Source organism: Rhinatrema bivittatum, chromosome 11 (assembly GCF_901001135.1).
Source record: "Rhinatrema bivittatum chromosome 11, aRhiBiv1.1, whole genome shotgun sequence".
Lineage (NCBI taxonomy): Eukaryota > Metazoa > Chordata > Amphibia > Gymnophiona > Rhinatrematidae > Rhinatrema > Rhinatrema bivittatum.
The window spans coordinates 53,061,901-53,087,872 of NC_042625.1; the positions used below are offsets into that span (position 1 = coordinate 53,061,901).

The following is a 25,972-nucleotide window of genomic DNA, read 5'->3' on the forward strand; positions in this document are numbered from 1 at the left end:
ATATAGTAACTATGGCTGGGAAAATATTAGCTTTGAGGTCACCCTCCTTAAGCACCTGAGGCTCACTAAGCATTTCATACCCTGGGAATGGATCAGTACAGTTTTCTTCTCAGCCATGTATAGGAGGATCTTAGCAGACTATGCCAGAAAGAAGATACCCACATCTACTTGTGCAGTAAGGGAACAGAGAAGAGCTCCTCAGAATTCAGGGCCATTCTGGCTTTGGCAGCTGGTTTGCATGGTAGGGTATTTTGCTCTGCAACAGTAAGTGCTCATTTGTATTTACCCACTATAAGTACAGAACTCTAATCAGAGCAGACTCTGCTTTTTCACTGGTGCCTGAAAGAGCATTCCATGCAGGACAAACCCTGTTGCCCTTCTCTGGGTGCTGAATGGACTTTTGTATGCTTCTTGAACCTTTCCACTGGAAACATGGCACATTCTCAGCAGAAATGCTTATGAGAGTATGATTCCTGCCGCATACCTAATCTGTTTGGAGAAGCCAATGAAAAATTTCCACTGTATCAGTCACACAGTATTTTTGTATATTAAAGAATGCCTAGACCTGGTGAAATATTCATTTAATTGCTGAAAATTTGAAATAAAATCTCACAAAATACTATCATATTAGCTACTGTTTTCTCTTTGAAATAAAGATTCAAATGCAGACAAGAGAACAGGGGAAACCATGAAGAAAGGAAGTGCTGGAGTAGACCAGACAAGCCATGACCCAGTTAAAGGAGCAGTTGCTTAGGGAGTTGTCCAAGGTGTAGTTTTGTAAAGTGACAGAGGGCGCTGGCTAGTACCTGCACTGCAGTAGCATCCAGATTCTGAATGAGGAGCTTTTGAAAGTACATTTCTAAGACCCAGTTCATTCTGGCAACTAGTGGTGTAGGAGAGACTACTGGAAATTACAGATCTAGGACAGCACGGATCTCCTGGACACGATTAAGGCCATATTGCACTTGGAGCCTCTCTTCTGCCATCCTTTCGGTTGCTTGCTCAATTTGCAACTCCAGCTGTAAGATGCAGGTAGAAGTATAGAATGAGTGCAAAGAGAGACTACACCACTACCATACACACACAAAACAGCAAACGATCAAGGCTCTTCCTTTTTCCAGGCAGCCCCTACTCCAGCCTCTTTACCTGCTGTAAGTACTCCTCCACGTGTTGAACGTCTGCCGAGTCCTTTAGGCTGAAGGCTCCAGTACTGACCTCCAACCACCTGTGTAGAACTCCCGCCTGCCTGCGCCATGTCCTGCAATAACAGAAGGGATCCGAAAATGACTTGTTTCTCTGTCCTCCCTGGCCCTTGGAAGATAGAGGATGTACAGAGAAAGCAGTAGATTGATAATAGATAAAACAAAACCCTTTTCATCTCTTTTTATGGATTTCTTTAGCAAACCTTTGTTAGACTTGCTGAAAACTGCGGTCATCTGTATCTGCACTTGTGTACGCTTGTAAAGGAACACAAGACATGTCTTTGGAAATCATCCCATCCCCATAGCTCTAGAACAGTCGATTGTGCCTCAAGGTCAATTCCCTCTCTTGACCAGTGGTTTCTGAAATCAATGTCCTCTGCTATGACTGCAGATGCCAGATAAGCAGGTTTGCATCTGAAAGCCTTGCTTGTGACTGCTATGGATGGGGCTAAGAACATGCCATACTGGGTCAGACCAAGGGTCCATCAAGCCCAGCATCCTGTTTCCAAAAGTGGCCAATCCAGGCCATAAGAACCTGGCAAGGTCCCAAAAACTAAGTCTATTCCATGTTACCGTTGCTAGTAATAGCAGTGGCTATTTTCTAAGTCAACTCAATTAATAGCAAGAACTTATCCAATCCTTTTTTAAACATAGCTATACTAACTGAACTAACCACATCCTCTAGCAACAAATTCCAGAGTTTAATTGTGCGTTGAGTGAAACTTTCTCCGATAAGTTTTAAATGTGCCACAAGCTAACTTCATGGAGTGCCCCCTAGTCCTTCTATTATCTGAAAGAGTAAAGAACCGATTCACATCTACCCGTTCTAGACCTCTCATGATTTTAAACACCTCTATCATATCCCCCCTCAGCCGTCTCTGAAAAGTCCTGACCTCTTTAGTCTTTCCTCATAGGCAGCATAACTACACCTCCCACTCAGGGCTCTAAAATGGGTCCAGAGTAGGATAAAAGTCAGTGACAGAGCACCAAGAGAATGGCTTAAAATTCCCCCACCTGAGATACCAGGTGAGCCCCTACTCTGGAACAGGCATGTCTGTGTTCCCTGCTGGTCAGGGCTGGGTGGGTCCTGGGGATAATAAATCAGGAACTCTTCAATTTCTTTTGTGCAGGTGCTGATGACATGAAGGATGGGGTAACAATGTCTGTGCTCCTTCCCTGTACGTACCCAGATCAGTCCATACCTGAGGCTTTGTTTATTGTCCTGATAATGTTGCATTTTATAGCGGATTTGTTCCAACTCCAGATGTAATTCTTTCTGCAGCCCTAATTCTTCCTGAAAATCGTTTTTGCTTTCTTCACATTTATCTGAAAGGCAAATGCAAGAAAAGAAAAAAATCACCTGCTGTCTACACAATTTGAGACAAAGCCTAATTCTGCTAAGGTAATAGTGAAAATGCTGAGCAGGAGTAAAAACAAGCACAAAACTGCAGATAATGCTCACTCCGAGGATGAATACATCCAAGCCCCACGGTAGAGATATCAGCATGAGAGCACCAAGAAAGAAAAGGTGACAAGAACGCCCCCTTCCTTTTATGTACCCAGATCAGTCCAGACTCTTGGGTTTTGCCTCCCAGCCAGTAGATGGAGACAGAGAAATTGTCACTGACACTATACATAACCCAGTGTGCCATCTGCAGTCTCTCAGTATTCCTCTATCTCCAGCAGATGGTACATGGTGTAAAACCTGCAGTCTAGAGAGAAGAAAAAAAAAAAAGAGAGAACAAGGAACTAGTTAGAGGAATTTGTGCAGCAGCAGGGTTCTGTGGGAGGCTGCTACCTTAGCAGCTCGGGGAGCTCAGTGATGGGGTTTTTCAGCAACTTTTCTACCTGTGGTAGAGACCAGGCGTTGGCTCCTTGGCGCTGAGGGAGTGGTGGTGCTGTGGGTGTGGGGAGGAACATAGTTTGTGTGTGGCAAAAGTGGCACGGTGTTTGGGAGGGGTCTGCGTTGAGCATGACTGCTCTGATAGAACAAGCCTCACGGGTTGATGGGGTCTAGCTCTGAGGTTTTCCCTATCAGTGAGGAAACAGCCATTTTCGATTGAGGTGGCAAGAGAATCCCCTCCTCAACTAATCGCTGGCGGTTCCCTGACCCGTGGAATTGCAGAGAGGCACTTAAACAGAGGAGCCATCTCTGGTTCTGGAAGAGATCTTCAGCTGGTTTTAATTTGCTTATGTGCAAAGCTTGTTTAGCAGAAAAAGCAGCAGGGAATACTGGCTCTCAGTCCCAATATCCATGGATTATTGGCCAGGCAAGGGGTCTGAGCTGTTGAGAAGCTCTTCAGTCCTTTGATGATTTCCAGTGACAGATGTTAACGGATCCAGGCCTAAATGCATTGCAGGCAGGCTTTGCTTAGCAGTGCGGTAGGCCGCAGCAGCAGTTCTTTTCCCGCATGCATAGGTGTGTGTGCATTTTTGTTGCGTGGTGGTTGCATGCACAGGGACCTGTGTGCATAAGGCTGCAGCCTACATTTCAGTGCATACGTCTGCGACTCAATCTTGAGGATGTATTTGCTCAGGTACTTGTGTACGTAAGGCCGCAACCTAGACTGAAGCATATATTTGCACGGGTACTTGTGTGCTTAAGACTGGAACCTAAACTTGAGCATGTAATTTGTGCATGTACTTGTGTGCACATGACCAAGACTTAATCCTGAGTGTGTATTTGCGCGAGGTTGTGCATATATGCCAGGGTGGCATTGGTGTACGTGCAGGAGGCCGTCTAGAGCTGAAGTTCAGGAGAGCTAGGCGCCAGGGACGAACAGTTCCAAGCAACTTGCTATCTGTGAGGCTTGCCGTCTGATATCAAAGTGATTTGATACTACAGCTTTTGCCCATGTTGGGACATTCCCTCGGCATATGGTGTCTCTGGAGGGGAGTGGAGTGGGAGGCGAGGCACCTGTCAGTTCTCCTCCTCCCTTGTTCCCAAGGGCAGAAGCTTCCCCGAGAGAGACAGGTTGGAGAGACCGAATTTGGACCTATAGGCTCCAGTATAGATCCATCCTCCTCCTGGGTGGAATGTTTCCAGGTCCTGAGGACCTTTCTGCAGGGGTGCCTAGCGAAGGTGAAGCAACCTACTATTTAGGGATCATGTGCTCGGGCCTCCCATTTGTCAGTCATGGTGGGCAAATGCCGAAGGGAGGCTGTCCCTGGTAATGTTTAAGAAGATATGGATCATGAGACACTGGAGGATTCCAATTGAGAATTGGCTCTCTCACCTCTAAAAGAAGAAATTGCATATGATTGAGAGCCACTTTGGACTCTGTTCAGATTTTTTTCTTTTTTCGCAGAGATGTCTTGCTGAGTTTGTTTGCTCAGACCCTGAACATGTCGGCGTGGCCCAAATCTGTTGGTTCAGAGCCTGAACACACTTAGTGGGGCCGGAGTTAAATTTTAAATTAAGCGTCATGTTTCTCCCCCCCCCCCCCCCCCATATCTAATTCAAGAGATACTGGATTTAAAGAAGGTAAATGTGGCTCTCAAGGTTACCCATTTCCGCATGGAAGTTCCAAGGTCCAACTCTGAAGTTCATCATAGTGGTGGAACACAAGGGAGATTTCTTGGCATTTCTGCACATAGCCATCAGACCAGAACACCAGAGATTTCTAAAGTTCATGGTCTTAAGGAAATATTTTCAGTTTTGAGCCCTTCCCTTCTGCTGGCGATGGCTCCACGGACCTTCACCAAGGTGGTGATGGTGGCGGCGGCCACACTGTAAAAAGAGGGTGTGTTGGTGTATCCGTATCTGGACAACCGGTTCATTCATGCAAAATCAGTACAAAAGGTACCAATGCGCTTGAAGTCTCTAGGATGGGTGGTGAATCTAGCAATGAGCCATTTCATCCTCTTTCAAACCTGAGTATCTGGGAGCTCAGTTCAACACGCTGGCGGAGAGAGATTGCTGAAATTGTAGAGTCAGATTAGGCTTCTGCTAGAGCTTTTGGTGCCCAGGGTCTGGGACTATTTACAGGTCCTGGGCATTGGGCATTCGTGCATATGCGGCCTCTGCAGGGAGCTCTTCTCTTCTGCTGGAATCTGTTATTGGAAGAGTTTCATCATCTTCTATTAGAGGGGGAAGCCAAGGACAGTCTTTTGTGATGGGTTACTCACACCAATCTAGAGTGTATTGCAGAACTGGAGGTTCTGAATTGTGTAATAGTCACCACCGATGCAAGCCTCTCCGGATGGAGGGCAGTGTGGCAAGATCAGTCAGCACATGGCCAGTGGTCAAAACAGGAGGCCTGATGTTCTATCAATCAGTTAGAGACAAGAGTAGTGCATTTCGCGTTGCTTGCCTATCTTCCAAGGTTACGTGGACATCCAGTAAGTACTAATCCTATCAGACAATTCAATGATGTTGGCCTACATCAACCGTCATGGCGGAACCAGGAATCAGGCAATGGCTTGAGAGGCCCGGGAGTTGATTCTCTGGGCAGGGCAGCACTTGGAGTGGCTGGCAGCATCTCACGTTGCCAGAGTGAACAATGTTAAGGCAGATTTTCTCAGTCGGAGAAAGTTATACCCCGGAGAATGGGAGCTGTTGGAGGCAACTATGTGTCTCATTCATGGAAGATGGGGTATCCCAACTAGAGAGAACACCAAAACATTGCGGTTTTACAGCTGCTGAACAGAACACAGTACGGAAGGTGCTGGTGTGGATTCGAGAGATTCTTCTTTGTCTTCCCTCCAAGGCTTCTGCTGGACAAGGGATTATGATGGATAGAGAAATATCAAGGCAACATGATCTTGGTAGTTCCAGAGTGGCCACCTTAACCTTGCATCCCAGATCTGATCAACATGGCCATAGACGGACCCCTGAGGTTTGGACATCGGTAGACTCTTTTGCACCAGGGCCCAATATTTTTGGGTTAGGCAGCGCACTTCTGTCTCGCAGTTTCGCTTCTGAGAGACGACTGAGATAGAAAGGATATTCCAAAGCAGTTATTTCAACCTTATTGCAGGGCTAGGCGACCTTCTACATCCTTAAAGTATGTGTGAATTTCGAGGATCTTCGAGTCCTGGTCTGCTGTTGACGAAGTGCAGCCTCAGCCTGTTCAGGCTATGGTATCGCATATTTTGACTTTTCTCTTGTAAGCTTCTGGTCAAGGGACTGGCCTTTAACTCTGAGAGTCCAGATAGCAATATTGGGTTGTTTACAGGGTAAGCTGCAAGGGTATCCACACATCTGGATTTATATGGTTCCTTCAAGGAGCTAAGAACTTGTGTCCTTGGGTGCAGAACATATCTTGGAATCTGAATCTAGTCCTTAGAGGAATATGGGAGGCTCGATTTGAACTACTAGAGACTGCTACGTTAAGGAATTGACTCTTAAAGTGGCTTTCTTGGTGGCTATTTCTTCAGCCAGGAGAATTTTGGAGCTTGAGGTATTGTCGTGTAGAGATCCCTTCCTACTAGTGTCTGATTAGGGGGTATCTTTATGCATGGTACCTTCTTTTCTGCCTGAGGTAGTCTCTGCTTTACATAAGAACATAAGAAATTGCCATGCTGGATCAGACCAAGGGTCCATCAAGCCCAGCATCCTGTTTCCAACAGAGGCCAAACCAGGCCACAAGAACCCGGCAATTACCCAAACACTAAGAAGATCCCATGCTACTGATGCAATTAATAGTAGTGGCTATTCCCTAAGTAAACTTGATTAATAGCCATTAATGGACTTCTCCTCCAAGAACTTATCCAATCCTTTTTTAAACACAGCTATACTAACTGCACTAACCACAAATTCCAGAGCTTTATTGTGCTTTGAGTGAAAAAGAATTTTATCTGATTAGTCTTAAATGTGCTACTTGCTAACTTCATGGAATGCCCCCTAGTCCCCTAATTGAACTACACTGGCTACCCATTGAACAGAGAATACAATACAAATCACTATGTACCATACATAAATTAATCCATGTCGAAAAGACAGAATGGCTAAACACTGCACTGAAAGTACACATCCCCAACAGGAACCTGAGATCCGCAAACAAGGCATTACTAACTATTCCCTCCGTTAAAACTGCAAGACTAACTCAAGTAAGGGATAGAGCACTATCATTAGCAGGGCCTACATTATGGAACACCATGCCATCAGAAATCAGACTGCAAAAAGACATCAAACTATTCAAAAAGAGCCTAAAAAGATGGCTATTTAAACAAGCATACCACAAAGAGAAGGGAGAATAGAATCCAAAGAATTGCAGAAAGCAATGAGTCTGTGCTTTGACACAACAACACCTACTCATTATGAGTGTTTTTTACTTTTAAGCAGTTACAGATAACATGTAGATTATTAATAATTTTGAACCGACCTGATAAACCTAAACACACAACCTCACCTAGCATCTTATAGCTATTATGAAACTTTGTACCGTACCTTTCAGGCACCTGTCTAGATGTTAAAATAAAGCTACATTTTTAAGTGCCTTATTGTTAACTGTTGTGACGGCTTCTAGCTTAACGACGGTATAGAAAAGAGTTTAAATAAATAAAAAATAAATACCCAAGTTCTGACTGCAAGTTTCACAGAATGGAAGGAGAAATTCCTTCACAAATCCTCTAAGTTAGAATTTTTTTTTTTTTTTAAATAATCCCTCCCAAGATAGAAAATTAGTAAGAAAATCTATGAAGAAAAAGGGAAATCGCAGGTGTGACCTTCCTCTGCTGGAGTCAGAGTAATAATACTGAAGGGATGCAGAGGGCGCTCTAACCTATAAGGGGCCGTCCTTACAATTTTGCTCTGACTCCATCTGCTGGAAGGGGGAACACAACCCACTGTCTGGACTGATCCGGGTACGTACAGGGAAAATGAAATTATCAGTTAAGTAATTTCTTCATTTCCTAGCGTGTAGCCAGATGGACTCAGGACCAATGGGATGTACAAAAGCTACTCCTGAATGGGGTGGGAGACTGCCCGCGGTTCAGTTAGCACTGCCTTCACAAAGGCTGCGTCCTCTCGGGTCTGGACGTCCAGGCAATAAGGTATGCAAGGAAGACGACGTCACTGCTCAGCAGATGTTGATAGGAGACAGTAGCTTAGCTTCCGCCCAGGATACGGCCTGGGCCCTAGTGGAATGAGCTTTAACCTGAAGGGGTAAATGCTTCCCTGCCTCTACGTAAGCTCCCTTGATTACTTCCTTGATCTGGCGAGCTAAAGTAGATCGCAAAGCTGCCTCGCCTTGTTTCCTTCCACCATGAAGAACAAACAAGCAGTCCGTCTTGTGCACCGGTTCTGAAAGTTCCAAATACTGTACTGAAAACCTAGTGATGTTTAAGTGACGTAGGAGGTGGTAGTCTTCCATGTCTTTGCGTCTATCTAGGACGGTAAGGAAATGGACTGATTCAGGTGAAACTCCAAGACTTCCTTTGACAAGAAGGAAGGATCGATGCAAAGCTGTAATGTTCCTGGAGTCAAGTGGAGGAACAGCGCCCGACACGACAGCTGCTGTAGTTCAGAGATGCAACGAGCTGAACACATTGCCACCAAGAATACAGTCTTCAGCGTTAACAAGCGTAGAGACAGACTGCGCAGCGGCCGGAAGAAAGGCCCTGCTAAAATGTCCAATACTAGATTGAGGTTATATAGGGGAACCGGCTGCTTTAAGGGTGGTGGGAGGTGTTTAACCCCTTTTAGGAAACGGGCCAAGTCTGGAGGTGTCGACAGGCGGGCTCTGTTCACCTCGCCTCTGAAACAGGAGAGAGCTGGTACCTGCACCTTCAAGGAGTTGAGGGACAGGCCGTCCTGTAAAAATTCCAGAATCATAGGGATCTCAGTCATCCAAAGGGGCACCTACATTCCTCGCACCAGGCCTCAAATATTCTCCAGATCCGCACCTACGCCGAGAACTTCCGCGTGCGAAGCAAGGTGGCAATTACTGCCGCTGAATATCCACACGTCGTCAGACAGGCCCTCTCAAGGGCCAGACCGTAGGACGCAGTCTTACGAGTTGGGTCCTCATGAAGTATCAGACCTTGTTGGAGAAGGTCCCTGTCCGGAGGGAGGCATAGGGGACTCTCTGCCAGAAGCCTCTGCATGTCTGCATACCATGGGTGTCTGGGCCAATCCAGGGCCACCAGAAGGACTAATCCTCTGTGGCGATTGATCCTGCGAATGACCTTGCCTAGCAGAGGCCACAGAGGGAAGGTGTACAGTAAATCCTCCTCTGGCCAGGTCTGGATAAGGGCATCGATCCCTTGAGAGTGCTGATCTCTTCTGCGACTGAAGAATCGGGGGACCTTCGCATTGTGAGATGTGGCCAGTAGGTTGATGGATGGGAGGCCCCAGCGATCTACCAGGAGCTGGAAGACTCTAGTCGACAATGCCCATTCTCCGATGAGGATACCAAGATCCAAGTCATATGCTCCTGAACAACTGTTGGCTTTCCCCAACAATCTAATTTAAAAGCCACTGTGGCAGACATGATGCTGTGCTCGATGGATATATAAGGGTAGCTGTTGGGTTAGTTTGTGGATCTGTTTAATTGAATGTCTGAATGTCCTCTGAACTCTCTAAAAGAAAGGATAGCTCTATGCTTGCCTACAGCCGGGTAATAACTTGCTTTTTCTAGGGATTCAGTTGCATTTTTCTACCCAACCAATAATAGAAGTTGGATAGATCAATCTATTGATTTGATTATCCAAACTCGGAATGGACAAGCTTAGGAGGCACTTGCAGTATTCTGCATATCATGCCCAGAGCAGGTGATATCAAAGCCTGCAGCCGCCAGAGCGGCCTTGTGAAGGGGAGGGATCTGGACCACCAGATTTACACCCCACAGGCGCACAGGTCAAACACACAAAGATCCCAGACCCCCGGCTCGCCTATCTCAACCGGTCAGGGTAGGACCCCTTAGGATTCCAAAAATCAAAAAAGACCCCCGGAGGAAGGCTCAAAAACAACTGCCCAAACCATAGAACTGCAGGTATAGCACCATCTACCATCGGCTGGAGACAAGAGAAATATTGAGGAACTGCTGGTGGCACTAGGGATCATGAAGCAGTGTCAGTGAAACTTTGTCCATCTCCATTTGCTGGAAGGGATGCATAAACCCAGGAGTCTGGACTGATCCGGGTACGTACAGGAAACATAGGTTTTTCAACCCGTGTCCCAGTACTGCACATCAAGATGTATGCCGGGTCCCAGTACTGCACATCAAGATGTATGCCTTTCTCTAGGAAACAGAACTTTGTGGCTAATTGTTCAGCTAATTGCTCTCACATTCCAAGTCCCCGCTATAGCAAAATGGGGAAAATATTATTGATCTCATCCCATGCCGACAACGTCTGTTGAGGCAAGCTGGATGGAAACTCTGCTAGATGACTTGATTTTTATCATCCCTAGAGGAAGGTGAATCAGCCCTATGCTTCATTCCTCTTATTTACCCTCTCCTTCTGGCAGAAGAGCAGCATAAGAGCAGCATTTCCACTGAGGACTTCACTCTGAAAACGCAGGGCTCCCAGGGCTAGCACAACTTGTCAACACCACACATTCAGACTTCAGAGCGAAGCCCGCAGAAGTAAGAAGTGCTGCTCTCCTGCCAGCAGGAAGGTGGGGAGAAAGGCTTATGCCGGAATGGAAGGGGTGTCCGCATAGCTCACCTCCTAACATGTCAGCTCTATTTATAATCTAAGAGGATTTACTGTTTGGTGCACTGAGATTTCTCAAAGCTTACTCAGCTTCTGCTAGATCCAGGTGAATGTTTCAAAGCTTTAACTGAACTTGCAGATGGTTAAATGCTTCTGCCCGGCTTCACTACAGGTTAGCAAAGATTTTTCCATGCTTTAGTAATGTCCTGGGAGTTGCATGAAACCAAAAGGTGTTATGTCACAGTAATATGGTGGCTTGCTGTTCTGATCAGGAATTTTTAATGGTAAACTAAGGTTAGAAGGAACTGCTGCTGCCAGCTTTAACACACACACACACACACACACACACACACACACACAGCTGTAGCTTTCTGAATAGAATCACAGGAGCAATCATAGGTCTCTTTACCTTGGAACCTTTTTTCCTTGTCTTGAGAGTCTGTAAGACAGACTGAGCACAAACCCTCCTGGGATTTGACTGTACCCTACAAGAGCAACAGAATAAGTCATAGAAGAACTATAGTCTAGATTAACATATTAATGCCCCACTGTGGGTCCTAAGGTACTTTCCACCACAATAAATCCATGGGTAGCCATGGTAACCTGCTAGAATATATGGAAACCCCAACATACAGTAGTGCATATAAAGCAGCAACACCTTCTAAACACATCCAACATATTTGTAAACATGGGTCTGGTCATCTCCTATATTTTTCTCACGCATACATTTTTTAAATTTTGATGGATTTTTATTCTCTTATTCAGTCTACCAGGGTTTATATTATATTTTTGGAGGAATTTTGAGACACCTTGGCTGAGTTGTAGGGATAAGGTGATACTTCCTGTACAAGGGATTACCACCATCGCCCTTAAGGCCAAATGACACATTCAGATGAAACAGCAAAACAAATCCGCTATTAGTAGAAGAGGATCTGAAGGAGGAGAGAACACAATAGAGGCAATTAATGAAGGACAAAATTAGAGGTTGCTGTAAGCTTTGTCACTGTAGCATCTTACTGTGTCTGAAGCCCTTCCCTGCAGCATCATGAAAGATGATGAAGATAGGAGCTCTAAGCACGGCCCTGGCTGACCACTGGCCTGGGGCACAGCACCAAGAATGCTTCCATCCTCTCCCGGTGTGCAGAAAGGAAATCCGTGAGTCTGTGCATGGATTGGGTCTTCAGCACAGGGCTTCTCAGAAGCCAGTCCTGGACAGTTTGTTGCTGAGGTCTGTGTTTGAGAAGTTTCCATAACAGCTGTTTGCAGAAGATTGTCAGCTTTTCTGGGTACCACTGGAACTTTCAATCTGAATAAATGAGAAACATGAAGAGAAGCTTTGAAAATCAGATACTCGTTATCCTAAAAGCTACTAAAAAATGTATTCATCTGAATCCCTCAAAAGAAGGGCACTTTCTCCCCTCTCTCCCTCTCTAAGACTGGAACCCTGCCTGATTACCTTCCGAAAAAAACTCAAGACTTGGCTTTTCCTCCAAGCCTTCCCTTAAGCCTAACATTGCAACAGTACTTTCATTTAGCCCAATAGACTAAATGATCGACCCAGCCACTGTATATTCATACGTTCTCTTTCTCCAGTTTCTTTCCTGTCTTTTATTTCCTGGCTACTCTAGCCCCCAAGTTCATTCTCCCTGTTATTTGTAACTGCGCTTCGGCCTTCCTGTTATATGGTAATGTTTTTCAGTTCAGTTAATCCCTAAGTTTGATGTAAACCGGCCTGATATGAAGCTTGTCATGAAGTTCGGTATAGAAAAATGATTGATAAATAAATAAGTAAGTAAGTAAGGGCAACTGCTTCAGTAAAAGACAATTACTACAAAACTTGGCTCATGTTTTCACAGACCACTGCAAAAATAAAAGCTTGCCACAGTTCTATGGATCCTGTTAAACAGAAAAGATAAGACTAAGGAGAAAACCTCTGGATAATTCCTGTCACCAGAGATTTTCTTACTTCACTGCACTTTCACATGCTCTTCCCATCATTCGGCACTTTCTCCCCTCTCTCCAAAATCATAAGGCCTTACACTTCAATCTAGCAAGAAGGGTGATGTCTGGGTCCTATTGGGAAAGAATGCTGCATTTATTCCTGACAAATCAGAGCAAGTAATGCAGCACGTTGATTGCAATAAGAAAGAAGCTGCCAAGCTCTACCAAAAGGAATCTTGGAGCTTGTGGTCTTGGTTTGGTACAAAACCTCCTCGGAATGGATGTGCTTGTACTAAAAGGGGTCTGAGTTTCTGCAGTAAAGATACGATTTTTCTGACTGACATGTTGTTTCCAACTTGCCACCTCTCACCTCCCAAACGTGTTACTGCTTCATCCACCCCAGTGTGAAGCCCTATGCCCCCATATTTGCTCTGCTCTCCCCTGGAGATTTGCTCTGCCCTTCCACCCAGGCTAATGTCTTTTCCTTTCTTCAGGAGAGGGTTAGACCTACCCACTAACAGCTGTGTTCAGAAGATCCTCTCTTTCTAGAGACTCCATCAAGAATTTGGGTCTTCGTGGCTGGAGTTTCATATGGCGTACTGCAAGCCTGGAAAGGAGAAATGAGAATCCACAGTTTCTGACTGGTGCAACATTTCATATGAGTTCCTGTCTGTTATGGTTAGGATTAAATCACACTGATTTATGTAAATTAGTTTGTCTTGCAGGCAGTACTGCTTACTGTCTAGGACAGCAAGATGAGCAGCTGAAGCAAACTTCTGTCAACAATACTCTACTTCTCTACAAATAAAGCTAATATAAAGTGCCTGCAAACTTTACATTTGTTATATTACTATTTTACATTGGCAGTGCATTACATGTTCTATAAGGAAACTGTATAAATTACAACACATGGGTAATTTACAGGTATTGTTCATACATAATTAATTATACAATATATACCTGTTTCTATTTTCAACCGTGTTTATTCTTTTATTACAAACATATAATTAAAAAACATTTATATGATTTATATTCACACATACCACATTCATCCAACAGTAACAATACAATACAAAAATGCTTATTGCACATATCCCTATAATCTTAAAATACAATGTTCATTACATTTTTATTTACTACTCTGATGGTAGTTTTTTTTTTCTTCAAAGAAACGAGCAGAGGAATGGGAGCCTTTCTGCTAAAACACCTGAGGCAGGCGCGAAAAGGGGGAGTGACTGGTCCACCAGTATCACCCCTTTAAGCCAGGCAAGTGGTCACTGGGAAGAGGGGTCCCAGGCTGAGTACTCAAGGGGAAAATCCCCCCTGGGACCCTGTAAGAGCTGTGAGATAGAGCTGTCTCACATAGTTTGATTTCCTTCAAATTCTTTTTTTTTTTTACATATAGAAATTAATCAATACTTACTGGATCCTGGAAACAATCAGAAAGAGAAAGAAAGAAATCACCACAGTGTGGAAAACAGAGAAAGCTAGGGAACCGCAGGTTCAACTGCCTGCCTCTGCTGGGAGACAGAGAAATACTAAAGGGACGCAGGGTGAGCACTATCCTGATATAGGATACCTTTTCAGTTTTTCTCTGTCTCCCTCTGCTGGACAGGAGGCTCAACCCACTGTCTGGACTGATCCGGGTATGTACAGGGAAATCTTTTTTTTTTTTTTTTCTACACTTACCTGGGCTCATTGCTTACTGGCTAAGTACAGAGAGTTTCTCCAGCTGTAGAAGGAGAGGGTTTTGGCTGTCACTGCCTCGCTCGGCTTCCTGCATCCGCTGCCTTTCAGCTGCTTCAGCAGCAAAGTCCATGCCGGAAACTGGCTACTGGACCAAAGCACACCTCTGAGGGATCTCGGAAATTGCCTCAGGAATTTTCAACTGGGAAGGAACCTTTAGGTATCACTGCAGGAGAGCGGCGCTCAATTTTTTTCTCCAATTTAAATGTCAAATTTCTCCTTCCAAAAAGTACAGCAATCCCCATAGGGAAAGGTATGTCCACCATCTACTGGAGATGAAGAATATTGGAGGGCTGAGGTCAGGGCAGGGAAATATGTACTGTGACTACAGCTTTACTCCATCTCCATCTGCTGGCAGGGGAACATAACCCATTGGTCCCGAGTCCAACTGGCTACACGCTAGGAAAGCTTGGAAATTTCCTTTAAGTATTAGCTCAAACATAAAATGCCTGCATGCTGCTATTCTAAATAGAGAGATGGGAGAGAAGAGAAAAGCAGCATACATACAGATCAGATAGCAGAGAGTCCTCAGCATCCAGTCGCTCCGCAGCCCTCTCCTCTACTGGCATCTGGAAAGTCACTCGTTTCCTCAGGAGGGACCGTGGCTCCCTTTCTTGTTTCCTGCAGAGAGCTTTCTCTTTCCAGAGCATAGCGCAACGATTCACAGTTTGATGAAGACTGCATGCCACCTGCCAGTCACAAAACAGGGGATTATTCAGTGAGAAAGAGGAAAGAGTATTAACAAATCTCCCAAAAAAGCAAGCGGCATTCCCTCGCCCTGCTGCAGCAGCACCTGCCTTCCCAGGACTCACATACACAGTGTAGATTATGTTTGTATATAGTGCCAATCTCGTGGCTTCCCAGGACTTTTGCATACACAGTATGGATTACGTCTGTACACAGAGCCACACTTGTACCTTTCAAGACTCTCCCATTCACAGTGTAGATTACATCTGTATACAGTGCCACTCTTGTGCATTCCCAGGACTCTCACATACACAGTGTGGATTACGTCTGTATATAGTGCTACTCTCATGCCCTCCCAGGACTCACATACACAGTAGGGATTACATCTGTATATAGTGCAACTCTCGTGCCTTCCCACAATTCTCACATACAGATCAGATAGCAGAGAGTCCCCAGCATCCAGTTGCTCCGCAGCCTGGAGTGGAGGAGTAGCTAGTGGTTAGAGCAGCGGGCTATGAACCAGGAGACCAGGGCTCACTGTTGCTCCTTGTGACCTTGGGCAAGTCACTTTACCCTCCATTGCCTCAGGTACAAACTTAGATTGTAAGCCCTCTGGGGATAGGGAAATACCTTTCAATACCTGAATGTAATCCACTTTGAAGCGCTGAAAAAAGTGAGAAAAGCGGAATATAAATCTAAATAAATTAAAAAATTAAAATTAAAAATAAAATCCTCTCCCGATAAATCTCTAGCTTACAGTCCTGCGCATCCTTTATAGCTGCCAAACCTGCAACTAGAATGGTCGACTTGTTAGTGACCGCCGAGACCGAAGCATGCACCTTCAGCAATACCAGTAGCTGCAGGATATCCTCCTTGAGGGGATAAAATTTTGCTTTGGCTCTAGCCACCTTTGGGCTCGCCTCAGGGAAGTCCCCTTTTCTGGTTCACCAGCTTCTTGATCCTTTTAGGGAGAGGAAAGGCTTTCAGTGGGCCCCAAAGTCCAGTCAACACCTGATCCACCCCTTCATCGCCAGACTGCTCCTGGACCACCTTAATATCCAGTCTCTTTCGAACATGGGAAATAAGGGGCCTCAACTCCTCCTTATGGAACAGATGAACCACTCGCAGGTCATCTCCCTCAGTTATTGGGACCTCTTTGGGATCAGCCCTGATTGACATCCACCATGAGATCTGCTGGGTCATCCTGATCCACCCCGGACCAACCCCAAGACCATTTTCCAGGTCATCCAGGTCCAAATCAGCTGAGCTGCCAGGCCCCTCAGGATGGTCCAAGCCCAGCTGGCGAAGGAGGTCCCCTGACCCCCAGCCTCTTTGCAGCAGGACGAGATGGCTTACAGCAATGCCCTTTTCCAGCCAGTGCTTTTCCTGGTTAAAAAGGCCTTATGCAGAAGCAAGACAAATTCTGAGGAAAACTCCACATCATCTTCTCCCCTGTTCGACCCAAAACTCACATCTCCTCCCCCCCCTCCACGCCCAACAGGATCACTGGAGACAAGGGGAGGGGAGTCCCTGGGCTCCAGGAAGTCCTTCATCTTCTAAGCTGTAGCCCTTCTCCTGCATGATAGTTGTTTAGGCCCACAGTAGTGACCCTGACAGGGCCTTGGGAACCTGTGGCTCTCCTACCAGCCTCGTTCCCGTCCCTGGAGGGCCTGTCCCCTCCAGATACGAATCATGGCATAGCGCCGCTGCATTCAGCTGTCCCCGAGGCAGGCTGCCGGCCCGACAAGCTTTTCTGCACTGGGAAACCGCCGTCGGTGCCATCTTCTCTCCACGCAGACAGGCCAGCTGCAGAGGAACAGAAGCCGCCTGATCATGGCATGCAGGAGAAGAGGGGAACACTGCTCAACGCAGCCTCTAGCTCCCAGAGCAGCCCAAAGCTTTCCGACGCTGGGAAATCGCTGTCAGAGCCATCTTGTCTCCATGTGGCCGGGCCTGCTGTAGAAGAACAGAAGCCATGTGATCGCAGCTTGCAGGAGAGGAGGGGAACCCGGCCCAATGCAGCCTCCGGCTCCTCTGAGCAGCCTGAAGCTGCGAACAGAGGAGCTACACTGATCCCTTCCCCAGCCTGGGCCTGCCCTGATGATCAAATCAGAAACAGCTCAAACAGTTGCTGCTGAAAGAAAAATTAACACTTTTTTTTTTTCTTTAAAGAAATAGCAGCCACAGCAAAGTAAGAAATTCAAGCAAAAAAAAAAAAAAGGAATAGTTCCCTGCTGCTGGCAACACCTCTGGGAAGGAGCCTTCAGGGGTAAAAGGGAACCAGGACCCCTGGATCAGCTGCCGGCTAAAGCGGATCTGGGATTACCAACCCCCCTGCTCCTCCGGCTCAACCTGAAGGATGGCCCATGAAGGAACCTAACACCTCAGGGAGCGAATTCTAACTTCTCTTCTTCTGCCCTTCTTTCTTTCTTTTTTCTTAACTGCAGGTTTGCACCTCTACCATCTACTGGAGACAGAGAAATACTGAGAGACTGCAGGTAGCACTCTTGGTTATGTAGCAGTACCTCAAAGTTTTTAGTTCTCTGTCTCCATCTGCTGGTAGGGATGCAAAACCCACGTGGCTGGACTGATCTGGGATACAAACAGGAATATACAGATACAGACCTGCAGCTGCATCACAGATTCCAGCCAAGAGCAAAATTACCTTCATCTGGTGCTGAGCTGTAAGCTGCTTCCGAAAATGTTTCATGCCAGTCGCATATCTCAGGATTCGTGTCACTCCGTCTCTCTGCAAATCTGTCCGATATGCATCCAAGGCATGGGTAAGCCGTGCTTTCTTCCTCCTGTGTTCCAGTACATACCCAACCCATGAATCAAACACCTACGGTAAAGCAAGAGAGAGGACAAGTACAGCAGAGAGGAGAGAACCAATTCAAGCAAGAGACTCTGTCAGGGAGCCACAATGTATGTAGGCTGCTACTTCAAAGTAAACCATACTTAAGAGAAGATGTGGAGAGCTTTTCTACTTTGACCTTGTGGAAATGACCTCACCTGTATCAGACTGAGGCGCCTTCCCCAGATATGGGCCTGATCAGTTTGTGTGTGGGTGTTAACATGTCCACGGACAGATTTAATCAGCACACAAGTGCTTTTTTACACTAAAATTGAAAAATGCTTAACACAGCAGTGATTCAGAGAACAGGGGTTGGAAGCGCATGAAAGATGTCGATCTTCAAACAGCTTTAAGCAGGGCAGAATGTAGCAAATCTCAGGCAGGCAGTGCATGGGACAGGCCGCAAACACCCAAATGCATCCACATACACAGCTTCCTGCCAGCAGACTCATTTCATGGGAAGCTATGTGACACGCATGGGACTTTAAAGAAACAAAGAAATCCTTTATAAAGCTTCTTGGTGTAATCCAGGATTATTCGATTCTCTATTTTTTCCCATTTCTCCTTTTCTGTTTTATTTTACTTTTCATTCATTTCTTCTACCTCACTATTACCTGTCTGTCACCTATTTCCCCTCTAATTCTCTTCTTCTGTTTAGTAAGAGCCAGGTAGCTGGGTTAGAGTGGGCTAGGCAGGATTAGCAGTGGTTGAAACGGAGGCCAGAGAGAAAGGAAAATTAGTTCTTACCTGTTAATTTTCGTTCCTGTAGTACCACGGATCAGTCCAGACCGTGGATTGAGCCTCCTGTCCAGCAGATGGAGACAGACCAAAACTGAAAGGATATCCTATATTAGGACAGAGCCTACTCTGCAGCCCTTCAGTATAACCATTGTCAAAGCAAAAAAAAACAACAATAACAGGATCAAGCAAGTAACTATAAAACTCAATTGAGCAACGCAACAACTTTTCAAGGAACTCTGTAGAGAGAAACGCTCTTGCATATACTTGGTCCCCAACAACCAAAGCTTCAGTGTAAACGTCTGGTGTTCTGGAGAAGAATAAAGTACAGACTTCTGAAAATCTGCAATAAAAGAAGCTTCAAGTGGACAACATGAAAGAATAAACAGGGAAGGACATCTGGACTGATCCGTGGTACGGTGAACACAAAGGAATAGATGCCTGAATCTTTTTTCAACGCTTTATTGGTGCAGAGACGTGTCAAACAAAATTCACCCGACTCAGGCCGAGTTTCACAGCTTTACAGCCGCTGCCTCAGGGGCTCCACTACTTCAATCAATGATGTGTTTCCTCCAATCAATTGTGCCAGTATGCCAGCAGTGAGCAGAGACTGCGGTTTACTATGCTGGAATGCGGTTTGAATCTTCATACATAAGTTGTTTTTGCACTGCTGGCATACTGGCACAATTGATTGGAGGAAACACATCATTGATTGAAGTAGTGGAGCCCCTGAGGCAGCAGCTGTAAAGCTGCGAAACTCGGCCTGAGTCGGGCAAATTTTGTTTGACACGTCTCTGCACCAATAAAGCGTTGAAAAAAGATTCAGGCATCTATTCCTTTGTGTTCACCTGACGGTATCATAGATCGCCTACCTCTTTGTTTTCCTGATCTGTGGTGCTACAGGAACAAAAATTAACAGGTAAGAACTAATTTTCCTTTCCCTGTATGTACCTGGATCAGTCCAGACTGTGGGTTGTACCAAAGCTTCCCTAAACCGGGTGGGACCGAGACAGCCCCGCTCGAAGCACTTGCCTACCAAAAGAACCAAAGACTGGTGCCTGCACATCCAGGCGGTAGTGTCGAGCAAATGTATGCAGGGACGTCCAGGTAGCAGCCCTGCAGATTTTCTTGTGGAGAAACTGATTGATTCTCCGCCCAGGAAGTAGCTTGAGAACGCAGCGAATGAGCCTTGAGGCCCTCAGTAACCGCCCGACCTTGACAAAGATAGGCCGAGGAAATTGCCTCTTTTAACCACAGAGCAATGGTAGCCTTAGAGGCCGGTTTGCCCTGATTCGGACCACTCCAGAGGACAAAGAGATGATCAGATACCCGAAAGTCGTTGGTAATCTGGAGGTACCGGAGTAAGACACGTTTAACATCAAGTCAGCGAAGGTCACCCCCAGCGGTCCCCGCAACCTCTTCTGGAGAGAACGCTGGGAGCTCCACCGACTGGTTGACATGGAAGATGGAAACGACCTTCGGCAAGAAAGAAGGCACCGTTTTGAGAGAGACTCCGGAATCGGAAAACCGCAAAAAGGGTTCCTGATAGGACAACGCTTGGATCTCCGAAACTCGTCGAGCGGAACAGATAGATATGAGAAAAAACGCCTTGAGCGTAAGATCTTTCACTGTAGCCCAGCGGAGGGGCTCGAATGGAGCAGTACAGAGAGCCCGAAGGATGAGATTAAGACTCCACGACGGACAAGTGGAGCAAATGGGCGGCCTCAGGTGCTTGACGCCTTTCAAGAACCGAATCACATCCGGGTGAGCCGCCAAGGGATGACCGTCGACTCTATCGAGAAGGACTCCGAGAGCGGACACTTGTACGCGCAACGAACTGAAGGAGAGACCTTTGGAGAGACCCTTCTGGAGGAAAGAAAGTACCACTGAAATCGGAGCGGAGCGCACCGAAACACCCAATTCTGCACAGACGGACTCAAAAACTTTCCAAATGCGTACATAAGTCAGTGAAGTGGACTGCTTGCGAGCCCACGTAAGAGTGGAGATAACTTCCTCCTTATGGCCCTTATGCCTCAGATGTCGCCGTTCAAAAGCCAGGCCGCTAGACAAAAGCGATCAGCCTGGTCGAAAAATACGGGCCCCTGCCAAAGCAGGCGAGGAAGATGGCCGAGCCGAAGAGGCCCGTCCGTTGCCAGGTTGATGAGGTCTGCGAACCGCGGTCTGCGAGGCCATTTGGGTGCTACCAGAACCACTGGCCCTTGATGGAGTTCTATTCTTTGGAGAACTTTTCCCACCAGAGGCCACGGAGGGAACACAGAGAGAAGGACGCCTGCGGGCCAGGGGAGAGCTAGAGCATCCAAGCCCTTCGAACAGCGGCTGAAGAACCTGTTCGCCTTGGCATTGCGCAAGGTCGCCATGAGGTCCAGGTGAGGGGGACCCCCACCTGTCGACGATCAGATCCATGGCTTTGTCCGAGAGTTCCCACTCTCCTGGGTCGAGAGACTGGCGACTGAGGAAAATCGGCCTGTACATTCTCCTTGCCCGCTATATGGGAGGCCGCCAGGCAATCCAGATGGCGCTCCGCCCAGGCAAAGAGACAGCTGGCTTCTAGAGCCACCAGGTGACTGCGAGTGCCCCCCTGGCGGTTGATATAAACCACCGTGGTGGAGTTGTCGGATAGTACCCTCACTGCTTTGCCGCAGATTAAGGGTAAAAACACTTAAAGCGCCAGACACACCGCCCGGGCCTCCAGCCGATTGATGTGTCACTCAGCCTGAACCGGCGACCAAATCCCCTGCATGGTCTGGGACTGGCAGACTGCTCCCCAGCCGGAGAGACTGGCATCCGTGGCCACTACCAGCCACCGTGGAGTCTGAAGAGGCATTCCCCGGAGAAGATGAGGGAGCGAAAGCCACCACTGCAAGGCGGCGATGGTAGAGACCGAAAGCGGGAGAACCGTGTGAAACTGCTCTGACACCAGCTGTCAACGGGATAGCAAAGCTCTCTGTAACGGACGCATATGCGCAAAAGCCCAGGGGACTAGGTCGATGGTGGAGGCCACTGAGCCCAGAACTTGGAGGTAGTCCCACGCTGTTGGGAGAGGGAGCGAGAGAAGGTTCCGCACCTGATCGATTAGTTTGAGGGCTCGAGCACGAAGCAGGGACACCTTGCCGATCCGAGTATTGAAGCGGGCCCCCAAAAATTCCAACACTTGGGAAGGCTGGAGATTGCTTTTGGGAAAATTGACTATCCATCCCAGGGAGGAGAGGAGAGCTAGAACCAGATCCACCGCCTGTCGGCAATGACTCTCCGACTTGGCCCTCATGAGCCAGTCATCCAGATAGGGGTGGACTAGGACTCCTTCGCGGCGGAGGGCAGCCACCACCATGACCTTGGGGAAGGTGCGTGGTGCGGTGGCGAGGCCGAAGGGCAACGCCCGAAACTGAAAGTCCCGGTTGAGGATGTGGAAGCGAAGATACTTCTGGTAATCGCAATGAATTGGAATGTGGAAGTAGGCCTCTGTCAGATCGAGAGAGGCGAGGAACTTGCCGGGATGAACCGCCACAATGACTGCTCTCAGGGTCTCCATGCGAAAATGTGGGATCCTGAGGGCCCGATTGACCCTCTTGAGGTCCAAGATCGGACGAAAAGCACCGTCCCTTTTTGGGTACCACGAAGTAAATAGAATACTGAATGGCGCCGAGTTCCTGCGGCGAAACTGGGACAATGGCGCCCAGACTCTGGAGTTTGGAAAGTGTCTGGTCCACCACCTCCCGTTTGAGACGGCTGCAAGGAGAGACAACGAAGAGGTCCAGCAGGACTTGAGCAAATTCTAAGGCGTAACTGTCTCAGACAGACAATCTCGAGAAACCACTGATCCAACGTGATTTTGACCCACTCCTCGAAGAATAGGGAGACGAACCCCCAGATAGAGGACCAAGGAATGGGTCGACCGAATTTGATTGTGAAGCGGGCTTGGAGGTGGCACGCTGAGAGGCTCCCTCGCGGAAGGGCCTGCGCCCGTGAAAAGGCTTGGACCAAAATTGAGACCGGGAAGAATAACCTCTAGAGGAGCCACCACGTCCACGAGGCGTACATCTCCGTTGACCCCGGAAACAAGGACGGGAGGCGTAAACGACCTAGATTGTTTCGGACGGTCCTCAGGCAGCTTATGAACCTTGTTTTCCCCCAAAGAGTTAATAAGCTGTTCAAGGTCCTCTCCAAAAAGCAACTTGCCTTTGAAAGGCAGCGTGCCCAAGCGCGCCTTAGATGACGGGTCCGCTGACCAATTGCGCAACCAGAGGAGCCTTCTGGCAGATACCGCCGAGACCATCGCTTTTGCCTGGACATGGAGGAGGTCGTACAGCGCATCTGCCCTGTATGCGATGACGCCTTCCAACCGTTCAGCCTGCTCTGCCTCTGCAGACTGGAGGTCCTGGGTGCCGAGCAGTTGTTGAACCCACCTAAGACCTGCCCGCTGCATGAGACTGCTGCAGATCGTCGCCCGGACCCCCAAAGCTAGAACCTCGAAGATACGTTTTAAATGAGCTTCGAGCTTACGATCTTGTACATCCTTTAGGGCCGTGGCCCCCACTACTGGAATAGTAGTGTGTTTGGTGACCACAGAGAAGGGCTGCAGGGTAGGCTCTGTCCTGTTATAGGATATCCTTTCAGTTTTGGTCTGTCTCCATCTGCTGGACAGGAGGCTCAACCCACGGTCTGGGCTGATCCAGGTACGTACAGGGAAAGTATGTTGGCAGTAGTGGCTGAATAAGGGGAAAGGGCAGGGAGAGTTGCAGATGCAACAAACAGCATGAGAAGGGATGCAACAATAGGGGTTGTCTGCTGCAAGTCCTCAGCAAAGATGTAATCCTCTCTTCTATGTATGTCATGCTACCTGATGTATCTTCTCTGCCTCAGGACTCAAGTACCCTAGCAGAAGAACAAGCAATAAATAAATACATTCTATGAATGGCAGCAACCTGGAGGCCTGCTTCTAGTTTCTCTTTTCATATCGCAGGGTGGGCTCCCACGTTTAATGAGCCTAACTTTCTCTCTGTACCTTTCCCTGCAGGGAGAGGGACCAATGCCACAGTGCTCGCACAGTCTGTTCCTCTTCACGCTTCTTCTCAATCAGCTGGCAATAAAATAAGAGATCTAGAGTTACACGATATAAGACTCCCAGCCTAGCATGAAACCCAATGCTTCTCCCCATCAAGGCACTCATACACTACACGTTAAAGAATTTAATCACAATGACTGGTTGTACTATTGCATCACTCATTATTATGTTGTAAACGTGCCTTGGGCACAGCCAAAATGGAAAGGCAGTTTTAAATAAAAGATGATGATATCATCAGTACTGAGAACTGACATACCTACCCCCACCCACCTCTGCCAAAGGAAAATTAGTTCTTATCTGTTAATTTTTGTTCCTGGAATACCACAGATCAATCCAGACTCCTGGTTTTTGCCTCCCTTCCAGCAGATGGAGACAAATTTCATTAACACTGGCATATAACCTGGTGTGCCACCTGCAGTCCCTCAATATTGACCTGTACCCAAGCCAAGATTCATTCCATAAGAATCCTAATGAAATAGAAAACAACCTCCCACAGTGAACAGGAGAAAAGGCGGAACCCCTCGCTGGAATTTTCTTAGCAACTCCAAACCAGGAAAACAAACCTGAAATCCTGAGCAGCTCTGCAGCCTATACACAATAGATATACGACAGAAATACGAGCGGACTCTCCCACTCAAGCAGGATGGGACGACTCTGGACCCATCCATGGTATTCCAGGAACGAAAATTAGCAGGTAAGAACCAATTTTCGTTTCCAGTTCATACCCAGATCAGTCCAGACTCCTGAGATGTATGTACCCAAGCTTCCCTAATTAGGGTGGGATTGCGAGAGTCCTGCTCGAAGAACACTCTCACTGAAGACCATGGCTTCTAGGGCCTGGACATCCAAACAATGTGAAAGTGTGCAACGATTTTCAAGTAGATGTGGTGACACCTGCTGGCACTCCACCCAAGAAGGCGCCTGAGCCTGAACTGAGTCCTCAATCCCACTGGGATAGGACGCCCCTTAGGTGAGCTTATTGACTCCTTCAACCACCTAGCTATCATGGGCTTTGAGGCCTGTTCCTACTTAGGTCCACTCCAGAGCACAAAGAGATGGGTCAGACACCCTAAAGCTATTAGTAAACTTGAGGTAACGCAAAAAAGTTCGCTTCACATCCAGATATTTCAGTTCCCTAGTGAGCGGAGTTGACGTGTCCAAATCTGGGAACGCCGGAAGCTCTACTGACTGACTCAGATGGAACGCTGACGCAACCTTAGGGAGAAAGGAGGGCACCATCCGTAAGGAGATCCCGGAATCCTAGATTTTCAAAAAAAGGCTCCCTTCACGACTAAGTTGGAGCTCCAAAATTCTTCTGGCTGAACAAATCGCTACCAGAAAAACCACCTTCAAATTAAGGTCCTTCACAGTTGTCCTCCTTAGAGGCTCAAAAGAAGCTACACACATTCCTTTCAGAACTATGTTAAGATTCCATGAGGAACATATTTTCCGCACTGGAGGACGCAAATGTTTTGCCCCCCTACTCCCCCGAAGGAAGCGAACCACATCCAGGTGCACAGCCAAAGTCATTCCATGTATCTTGTCATGAAGGCAGCCCAAAGCTGCAACCTGCACTTGGAGAGAGTTAAAAGCCAAGCCCTTCACCAAACATTAAGCATAAAAGCCAAGATGTGAGCTACCGAGGCCTGAGTAGGTCTTACTCCCTGACCCGTACACCAGGACTCGGACTCTCCAGATCCTCACATAGACAAGGAAGTGGAAGTTTTCCTAGCTTGCAATAAAGTGGAAATGACATCCTCCAGATATCCTGTCTCCCTTAAACACCTCCTCTCAAAAGCCAAGCCGTGAGACAAAAGCGACCTGTCCGATCTAAAAATATTGGACTCTGCCGAATAAGGCTCAGCAAGTGAGCAAGCCACAATGGACAGTCTACCACCAGGTTGATTAGGTCGACAAACCACGGCCACTGTGGCCTCTCTGGTGTTACCAGGATCACCTCTCCGGGGTGACTTTCTATCCATCTTATTAACTTTTCCCACCAGCGGCCAAGGGGGAACACGTAAAGAAGAATCCACCGGGGCCAAGGCAGGACTGAGGCATTGACTCCTTCTGCCCTGTGATCTTTTCTGCGACTGAAGAAGAGAGGTGCCTTGGCGTTCT

General features: G+C 47.2%; 2 protein-coding genes across 4 annotated transcripts in view; one reads left to right on the forward strand and one right to left on the reverse strand.

Moving 5' to 3' along the window:
* PISD (phosphatidylserine decarboxylase) overlaps positions 1 to 13,584 on the forward strand; it is a 73,166-nt gene extending 59,582 nt beyond the window's left edge. Inside the window, exon 7 of the mRNA XM_029571614.1 lies at positions 13,238 to 13,584. Within this exon, the coding sequence (XP_029427474.1) occupies positions 13,238 to 13,261 (24 nt within the window). The 3' untranslated portion in view covers positions 13,262 to 13,584. The remainder of the gene's footprint in view (positions 1 to 13,237) is intronic.
* SFI1 (SFI1 centrin binding protein) overlaps positions 565 to 25,972 on the reverse strand; it is a 122,733-nt gene continuing 97,325 nt past the window's right edge. For all 3 annotated transcript variants that reach the window (XM_029571605.1, XM_029571607.1, XM_029571608.1), the window contains 9 exons: positions 23,792 to 23,866; positions 17,842 to 18,018; positions 14,997 to 15,178; positions 13,255 to 13,350; positions 11,820 to 12,108; positions 11,212 to 11,287; positions 2,405 to 2,528; positions 1,147 to 1,258; positions 565 to 1,019 (listed from right to left, as the gene is read on the reverse strand). In XM_029571605.1, the coding sequence (XP_029427465.1) occupies positions 912 to 1,019; positions 1,147 to 1,258; positions 2,405 to 2,528; positions 11,212 to 11,287; positions 11,820 to 12,108; positions 13,255 to 13,350; positions 14,997 to 15,178; positions 17,842 to 18,018; positions 23,792 to 23,866 (1,239 nt within the window). In that variant the 3' untranslated portion in view covers positions 565 to 911. The remainder of the gene's footprint in view (positions 1,020 to 1,146; positions 1,259 to 2,404; positions 2,529 to 11,211; positions 11,288 to 11,819; positions 12,109 to 13,254; positions 13,351 to 14,996; positions 15,179 to 17,841; positions 18,019 to 23,791; positions 23,867 to 25,972) is intronic.